The sequence below is a fragment of the Geospiza fortis genome, unplaced genomic scaffold (genome assembly GCF_000277835.1).
Source record: "Geospiza fortis unplaced genomic scaffold, GeoFor_1.0 scaffold134, whole genome shotgun sequence".
NCBI lineage: Eukaryota > Metazoa > Chordata > Aves > Passeriformes > Thraupidae > Geospiza > Geospiza fortis.
Window position 1 is genome coordinate 253,081 of NW_005054396.1, and position 9,580 is coordinate 262,660.

The following is a 9,580-nucleotide window of genomic DNA, read 5'->3' on the forward strand; positions in this document are numbered from 1 at the left end:
ATTCAGAAAAGACATTTCTGAATGTCTTTTCTGAAGATCAAGATGCTTCTTATTTAAATAATTTAAGATATCATTAGCTTCCAGTGTAAACAAAAATCCATTTGTAAATCCAGAAGAATATAAAGGAGGATGTGTTTGTAAAAGACTGCCAGGAAGCTGTACAACATTAAAATAAGCTAGTTGCTTATATTGTTCTCAGAAAATGGTAATGTGTTTGTTACTGTGCTTCTTGAGTATTGTAGAAGAAAATTGACTCAAGTTTATTTCATATAACAATCAGAAATACGTGTGATGAGCCACAGGAGAAGGGAAAGGGATTTGGGGTTGTGGTTTGTTTGTTTGTTTGTTTCGTCTTGGCTATCATTAAAATTCTCACTATCAGTACTTTGGCTATCACTAAAATTTGTTCCAGTAAGGGACAAAATTACCAAACTTTATGCTGCAGCCTCTATGGCATCCTGAGCAGGAGCTATTACAGCTTGGAATCACAACTCAGAAGCCAGTAGGAGCTTCTCATATCTGAGGGCACAATTTAATGTCTTGTGCTATTTGAGGCTTGGTGTTGGGCTCATTCCTAATCACTGAGGAGGGTTCTGATAGATGTCAAGTGAAGAGAAGAATAGAGCACGCATCCTTCACCACTCAAGCCAGACAATGAAATTAGAAAATGGCACTGGGAGTTGATGTGAGAGAATTCCCTTGGATTCCTAGAGGAAGAATAAAACAAGAACGAATTAATTTAAAAAAAAAAAAAAGAAAAGAAAAGTGGGGGGGAGGAGGAGGCAAAAAGGAAGAGGCGAAAAAGAAAATAAATGAAAGAAACCCTGCCAGAAGCCTCCTCAGGTTAAAGTCCAACATTAAAAACTGTATTGACTTTTCACATAAAGGCGTGTGTGCTCACTGTTTCATCTGAGTTTCTGGTGCTGCATTTTTCAAATCTCTTACCGAGCAGTTTGCATGCATATGATGTTTGCAGCACTACCCGCTCTTATTTGAAGACTGTTTTCAGAAGTCATTATTGAACTATAGGATAAAAAGGTATAAGCATAATTACGTGTTAAAGAGAATAAATATGTTCTGCTAGATAGTTAACCAGATGAGGTTAAACAAGATAAGATGAATTCTGGTCTTTTTAGAAAACTGGCAGTCTTCATTTTAAGCTACAATGTAAAGTGCTTTATCCTGAGATTAGGTATTGTGGCAGAAGCTAAAACTGCCTTTTTCCCCTAACCGTGCCAGAATACAACCTCCTTTTCTTTCTGCGCTAACAAGACTGCTTTACCACCACAGCCCACTCTAAGTAATTAAATCAATCCTTTGTACTTACCGTATTCTCCTCTAGTGACGGTACTAGATCTGATTATATGCTTCATGCATATTCAAAGTACAGCACTGACAGCTCTTTAATGAGCTCTTACTTAATCAGTACGAACAATGTTCATCTTGTTCTTTTTTTTCTCATACATTAGAGCTAGGAACAGTTGGGGAAAAAATGAAACATCCAGCATTCATTTGAAAAATATATTGTACTTTGAAAAGTGTCTAAGCTGGAGAAGTTGCATTCTGCCCTTTAAAAGTCTGATGGACAAATTGGATTACTAGTATTGGATTAAATAACAAATGGTTAGAGGAGAAATGAGAAAAGCTCGCTGTGATCACAGGCTTTAATATTTTTTGTTACTTATAAAGCTGAAGGGGTCTTTAACCAGTTATTAAAGTCAGGATTAATTTGTAATGGTCCAACTTACTAGCTTTAAAAGGGTTTTGTTGTTGTTGTTTATCAAAAACAATAGTGTAATGTATGTATTATGGAAAAAATTTAAGTTTTAAGATCTGTGGGCTATTTATAGATTTTCAGCATCTTGTACTGGCTTAGATAAGGGGTTTGCATGTGTGGGATCGATTTGTTCTCCAGCATGGGTTTTTTGCTTCATTTAAATAATCTGTACAGTTTGTTGGGGTTTTTTTCCCCATGAACAACACAGATACTTTCCCAATTTAAATTTTCAAGCATTTGTAGCAAGTCAATTAAATACTTGTTTTACACTTGGAAAGTGGAAACAACAACCACCCCAGCAGCAGCTTGAGTTTTACAGAGTGAAACCGTGTTGAAGAAAGGCTTTTTCTAAATTTTTTATTTAGAAATTGTACATGTGAGTTTAGCTTGCAGTGTTGCTGCAGTAAGAACACTCAGTTTTTCTTTGTTGAAAGTGTTTCATGTGCATCCTTTCACCAAGTAAAAAAAAATGAAGTAATGCTCTAATGCCAGTGTATTTGCCGAAGAGTTATTTAAATTTCTTATATATGGGAGTTCATCTTTATTTTGCTTGCCTGGGAAGAATTTGTTTCAGCTCTGTGCACAAAAATTTAAAAGCTGACAGTCAACAAATAAAATATCAGCATCGACTACTATTAATATTGCACACATGTGTCATTTCACTGATCAAAAAGGCCTTCGCCGGGGTAAAATTGGCCTTTTTCCAAATTGCAAGCTTTTTCTCAGCTTTTTCTTTTTTGCTCTTTCTTCTTTTGTTGCTGCCCGGGGATTTGTGCCTATCGCAGCCGATATCACATGACCGGTGTCAGGGCATCACATGGGTCCAAAGCGAATACAAAAACAGATTTAAAATTCTGTAAAGACAATCAAGACTTTGTTAATTCACTTCTAAACCAGCCCATTCGATGGATATTGCATGTGCTTTGGTGTCAGCACGGATATATTAAAATTGGCACCTGTGCAGATCGGGCACAACAGCTCCAAGCTTTACCCAGATCTTTTCTCATTATATGTTGCAACTAACTGTGTTTAGGAGGAATGCATTAATAGAAAGAAGATTATATCTGAAGTCTGTGTTCTTAACCTGAAAGTGCATGGTACGAAAGTCAGCAAAGTCAGATCCACCATTGAGCCAAACACTTTGGAGATATTTGTCTCTCCCATTTCTTTTTCAAGGTTTGCAAAATTAAATGCAGCAAGGGCTTGTATTTGTAATCATTGAGCCAGACATCCCTGTCCACCCCAAAACAAACAAATTCATTGAAATGTTACTGTAGCCACAGATGTCTGGTTGTGAGAACTTTGCCGCATTGCTAGTAAAAAATCTTATGCATTACAGAATAGACTGATCATTTTGCAAGGGAAAAAAAAGGCAAAAAAATCCCCTTCTTCTTGACCTCTCCCCTGAATAAGTTTCGACTACTTGGTGCATTTCAACAAAAGGTTGGTAATACTGATTATTATCTACTTCCAAAAGCAGATCCTGTTAGATGGAGCAGTACAGCAGCAAGGCCTTTGATCTGTAACTTACCAGCAAAGTGTACTGAACTGCTGAATATTGTTGTCAATGCCATGGTGTGATATTTTATGCACCAAAGTGGAGATGGGGGAGAGCGTTTCTACATGTCAGATTTCTTCTTTCGTTGCTCCATTGCCCCAGGAGCTGGGCCCTGCTGCTTTTGCTTGGAAAAGCACCATGGGTCCATCCATGCTTTAGGATGCTTCACCCTTCCTGTCTCACTGCTAGCAAATTGTGGCCCTAAAAGCACCATTCCAGGAAATTCATTGACCAGGCACTTCCCAGGCAGACAAGTGGATATGGGTGGATGTCTCCTATCAGAAAGGAGAGCCTGCCAAATGTAACCTTTTCTTACTGTGGGCATCAACCAGTTCCAGCCCAAGCTGACCCACTTCCCTGTTCATCCTCTTTTCCTGCCATTGTGTGGATGCCTCATGGCCATGGCAGAGGGAATCAAAGAGTTTGGAGAAGGCTGGAAAACTTCCCTTGCAGGCAGGAGGCTCACACCTGGTGAGGGTGAGATTCTCCTTGTAGGTCTGGGCTTGCACGCTGTTGTGGCACTGGGGTGTGAACATGCACATGGAGAGCATCTGAAACACTCCCATCCACAAACTGAATGCTTTGGTTTAGGGCAAAACAATGTTTTTTCTGGTGTCTTTCCAGGTCCAGGTGCTAGAAAAGGCTTCTCTGCCACTAGGGATCCTATGGTTTAAGTTAACAAGGTAGCGTCCCCAAGTGTGCAGCACTTTGCATGAGAGATTTCAAACCCTTTTACAAACACCAAAGAATTTGCTTTTAGCACCCTTGCAGGATCAGGACAGGTGGTTATTCACATATTACACACGAGGTGCTTAAACTCAGACATCTACCCACACTCTCCCAATGAAGCACTATCAAAGCTGGGAAACAAACTCACATGACCAAGCTCATGCTCCTTTGCCTTTATTCCAAGTTTATTCCTTGATTCATTTTAACCCTATGAAATGTGTGAGTTTCATAATTCAGTGAGGACCATGTAGCCTTTGCTCTTCACCTCAGCATGAGGTATGAGAATGGCAGGTTTTCACAGAAGCACAGCCTCCACAAAGGACTTCCTCAGAGTCCCTGAGCTCAGAGAGGGTGGAAGTTGGCTGAGCAGCCCTGCTACATGGAAAGCACAGTCAGGAGCCTTCTGGACACTCATCTGCCTTTTGCTCATGGTGCAGGGGTGGTGACACAGAGTCTTATAGAGTCTGGTAGAGCTTAGCACTGCCTGCATGTGGGTTGTGAAGAGTCCTGATCCTGATCCTGCCTGGGATGGGTGGGGGCTAGGGAAAGGGGTGCTAGTCCATGCATACACACGTGGGACCCTTGGGTACCTGGATCCCAGGATTATTTGTATTTGTGCAGATGCTCTCTTTGGTTGCAGGTTGAGGAGAGGAGCAGCTCTTTCCAGCTCATCTGGAAGAGTGGCCATGAGCGCAGAAGCTGAGCAGGTGCCCACACCTTAGCCAAGAGTTCAGGATTAGCATCTCCTCTGCAGCTACTTTGATCCCTGCCACATCATCCTGGCTGTGCTGGGTTTGCATGGGTGGAGTGGATCTTGCCTACAGGGATTGTATTTGTGTTTGGTGATGACCAGACATCTTTTAGCAGTAAGGGTTGTTCACTTGTAATTGTATCATTTATTTGGGAGAATTTAAAATACACAGTCCTTTTAAAAGGTATTTATTTAGGGTCAGCATGATAAAGAACACCACAATGCATCCTGGAGGATGGCTGCTTTCAAAGATTTATTTATAAACCAGGCAGGACTTTGCAGTCATATGATATTTTTACCATTTGAAAATATGCATTGTCATGCTCAGTGATACTGGCAACTGATACTCCAAAACCTGAAGTGAAAATATGTACCTCAATTTGTGAAATGCCACAGAAGTAATGAAGTTCTCTTGATTGCAGGAAGAAACACAGAAGAAGAAGAAGCTATGATGCAGGAGTGGTTCATGCTGGTTAATAAGAAGAATGCCTTAATAAGACGAATGAACCAGCTTTCTCTTCTGTAAGTACAGATGAACATATGTATTTACAAAAGGATTATTTACTCTTTAGATAAAAGCAAAACTTTTTTTACTCTGTTCCCATTAGGCTTCAAAAAAAAACTCCTCAAAAGTGAGTAGTGTGGATGTGTTACACATTGAGTAACTTGTTTTTCTCATATTTCAGACTTGAAAATGAGAAGCATGCAATGACACAAGATTAACCAGAGCTGTGAAAAAAGAAATTAAAGAAATATTAAGCAGTGTTACATTTTCAAAAGCCCAACAGCAGAATAAAACTGCATTTTAGAAATGCACAGATAGATTTGGATTGTGCCTCAGATGAGACAGGTGAAGTCTGTTCAGAGAGAAGAGCCAAATTTGAGTCATACCTGCTTTGTAGAAAACCCTCAGTCCCATCTCTGCTGAAGGGATGTCAGTAAGTCAGTCACAGTGCAGTGATACCGCTGATACTGCAAAGTAAGGACAAATGAACCTTTTCTCACTGGCAGTGTTGAGGAAGGGAGAAGGTGCTGCTCGTTTGTAGAGGCATTCTGCCCCGAGTGCTTCTCTTCCAGTTGTTTCACTTTGATATTTCTTTCCATAATGCCACCTAGTGTAGATGCCTGCATACTTCCCTGGGAAGAGCCTCTGCTCACCTATCTCCTGCTGGGTCTGAACTTGACAGAGGATTTTACCTGCAAAATATTAAGCTTTCTAATCCCTTGTCTAATTTTTATTGTTGGTTAGGGCAGAATATATACAGAATAATACTTCCAGTGTCACGTTACCTTGGTGAATAGGTTGATGCTGGAATTTGCTCATTAGATCTAGGGGAATATTTTATACTTTGGACATTCCACAACAGCTGTGCCAGAGATGAATATGAAATAATTGCATCATGTAGTGCAGTGGAGTTAAACTGACAGAATTAAAGCCAACCTTACATGAAATGAAAAGGCCCTGTTACTGAATAGGCCACCTGAGCCAGATTTTAAGTTTGTGTATCATTTGTTTGGAGTAGCTTAAAGTTAAAGAGAAAAGTCAGTTGCGAGTCCTAAAATCAATGTAAGTTAAAGGTGCTTTTAAGTGTTTAATGATTTAGTAATTAACATATTGATGAACATTTGCAACTTGCCTAGGGAAAAAGAACATGATGAAGGTAAGAGCAGTGCTGGGACAAGGGGGGAAGGCTCTCACTGCCAGACAGGTTTGGCACCTGGGAGTGCCAAACGTGGAGGCTTCTTTGAAGCCCATCAGTAGTGCTGATATTTGCATCACTTCAAGTGATAGCACACAGCAAGTGTGCTGAGGCTGCAATCCCAGTATTAAGTTTTCTTCAGGAATAAAAAATATAAATTAAAAAATAACCGAGATACGGACAAGGAAGTATGGTCTTGTTGCAAGAAACTTTGAAAACAAAGTGATGAGGAGGTAGAGCATGTGTCTGGGGTTTACAGGTTTTTGTTGCAGTAATGCTCTCTTGGTTTTCCTGCGGCATTGTGCTGCTTTTGGTGCCACAGAAAAAGGAAGGGGTGACCCACAGAAGAGGGCCTCTTCCTTTTAATGTTCCAGACCTGTTCTACAACAGTAACTCACTCGGAGGGAAAAGCCTCGTTGGTTTTGGTGGTAAAACACTAAGTTTGTCAAGTAAATATTTCATCAGGAGCAGCAGCAGGACTAGTGCAATCCTTTGCATGGAGTTTCTCCCTCCCTGTGACTCTCCCCAGTTTAGTCACCTCACCTGAATGGAGGTAACACTCAGGGGAAGATTGACACGGGATAAATGAAACAATTGCACCCCTTCCATAGGGCTTTCCAGTGAATGGTACAATAATCCTTGGGATGATTCATAATAAAAAATAAACATCCAGATAGCTTAAACCATTGCTTGCATTATTTTCTTATTTAAATATCTTAAGTGTTTTCTAATGCCGCACCACTTATACCTCTCAGTCACAAATGCTGCCTTACAGTTCAAAGATGTTTGCTTTAAAGTTAATCCTTTGGGCTCTGTAAAATGGACCTTTTGTCTAATCAATGCAAATTGATTTTGCTATTCTGTATTGACCTCTCAACCCTTTGACTGTCCATGGTAATTTCTTTCTTCACCTGATAAGGTACCTGATCCATAATAAATCAATTCTAATTAGTTTGGAGACTTCACTGGGAGCATAAGTTTGTTGGAAAAAAGCAGCAGGTTTCAGGTAGCTTTTTCCTATCTCTCTATCTGTAGTTATATTTTTTGCATAAGTCTGTCTTCACTATATTCTTGGATAATCCTGGGTCATAAATATATACATTGCTTTCTGCAGAGACAGGCCAGATTAATTTGGAATTGTACTGATGAAATATTTAAAACATAAAATAATCTAAAACTAGAGAGGAGCTAAGAGATCCTGGATTTAAACCGAAACTTTCGATGTTTAATTGCCTCATCTATGTATACTGCCTTGGAATGTCCTAGCAGCAGGCTTTGAATGTCTGGCAGCTTCTGCCATTTACGCATTGTCTGGAACAAAAATGGGGTTTTAATTTCTTTTTGTAAATTCAGAGAGGTATGCCCAAACTCCAGAAGATATATTTTTTCCTCCCTCTCTCGTTTTTTTCTTTTTTTTTTTTTTTTTTTTTTGGTTAATTTGCTGCTGGTGGTATGGTAAACAGAGGTTTAGGAAGCAAACATAAGTGCTGGAGAATTTTGGTTATTTTGGGGGATTTTTTTATTTATGCAACAAAAAGTCCTCATTTAGCATTTTTGCTCGCAATAGGATTATTGGTCTTCTAGAACTTTTAACAGTTACCTGCTTTTACCCAAAAACCATATTAAAGGAGAAACTCTTCCAGGATTTAAACACCTGTGAAAACTCAAAATACGCATTTGTGACATCTCGCCTCTCAGTGGGTGCATCGGTGTTTTCTGTATTCAGAAGATGCAAAGATGCGGTTTTTGGGAAGCCCTGCTAAAAGCACACCATTTCCAGTGTAATTTCTCTGGAGAGGCAGGGGCTGCCCGGACAGCCCAGCACTGTCGGCTCCGAGGCCGTTTAGCCGATTGCTAATGAGTGCGTGGGCTCCTTGAAAGAGTTGCAAGGACAGATCTCAATTTTACCAGCACCACCTCCAAAACCGAAGTATATGGGCAGGAAAAAAAATACATATATGTATATACACACACATATGTGTATGTAACAGGATGGGAGCAGTTTGTTTCTCCAAAAGAAAGGCAGAACACACCAACCCAAACTGGAACTTAAAAAAGTCTTTGAAAGGTGGTAATTACTGTTTTGGTAAATTGCTCTAACTCTTCCACGCGTGACTATGCTGTTTAAAAATCTGTCAACCAATTTACTTAGCTGGTTGATGACAGGGAAAAAAGGAGAGAGAAGAGCTCTGCGGAAGGTGGGAGCCTGCTGATAGAGGCAGATAAAGGCGGCTCTGCCGTGCCCGTGGCTGGGGCAGCGCTGCGGCCGGAGGTGCTGCCCGGTGGGATGCTCAGTGATGTGGAGATGGCGGCTCCTTCCCGGCCGCTCATCTGCAGGCACCGGGAGCTGAATGGCCTCTTGGAGGGTTACGGCACTTCACGAGGAGCACATGAATGACCCAGGGTGGTAAAAAAAAAAGGCATACTGCCCCCCTCCCCCACGGAGCCGTAGAGATAAGGAAGGGAGAGTTAACGCGCTGCCTGCTTCCAGCTAGAAAGTGTTCCTCTTGGACTGTTCCGACCGAGAAAGGCCGGAACCCCTCACTAAGAGGCCAAAGCAAACGCAGGTAAACGGGGTCTGTTTGCACCTCTGCAGCTCCCCGCGCGTCCCGCCCGGCTTTTGGAGCCAGCTGCTCCTGTGCAGAGGTGCTGCGTTTCAGAGCCTGCTTTCACTGCAGCTGCAGCCGAGTGCCGGGATGCCTCGCTTCCAGCTACCTTGCCTCTCACTCCTTTCTTTTATTTTTTTTTCAGTCGAGTTTTAATGCCTCCTTAGAAAAGATAAGTTCATTTTTGCACACCTTGGGGTGGTGTGTTCATTTTCTGCCCAAGAAATGGATCTTCATTCGGATTTTGTACATCTTGATTTATTCTTGGCTTATAGTTTGAAGTGGGTGCTCTTCTAAAAGGATTTATGCATAGGTTCACTATTTTTGTAGTTATGGTTTATATGATAAGCTTTTTATATTTAAAATCAATATGTAATCCTGTGGAGGAGCTTATCCTCTAAAACCCCATTTGTAAATCTATTTTAGCTTTGTTACACCGCGCAGCCACAGTATTCCATA

The 9,580-nt window shown here is 40.9% G+C and overlaps 1 protein-coding gene across 1 annotated transcript in view; it reads left to right on the plus strand.

Annotated features, from left to right (window-relative positions):
* Positions 1 to 9,580, plus strand: part of EHBP1 (EH domain binding protein 1) — a 204,935-nt gene that overhangs the window by 190,788 nt on the left and 4,567 nt on the right. The window contains exons 21-24 of the mRNA XM_031060945.1: positions 5,238 to 5,337; positions 6,457 to 6,476; positions 8,100 to 8,212; positions 8,668 to 8,881. Of these exons, the coding sequence (XP_030916805.1) occupies positions 5,238 to 5,337; positions 6,457 to 6,476; positions 8,100 to 8,212; positions 8,668 to 8,881 (447 nt within the window). The remainder of the gene's footprint in view (positions 1 to 5,237; positions 5,338 to 6,456; positions 6,477 to 8,099; positions 8,213 to 8,667; positions 8,882 to 9,580) is intronic.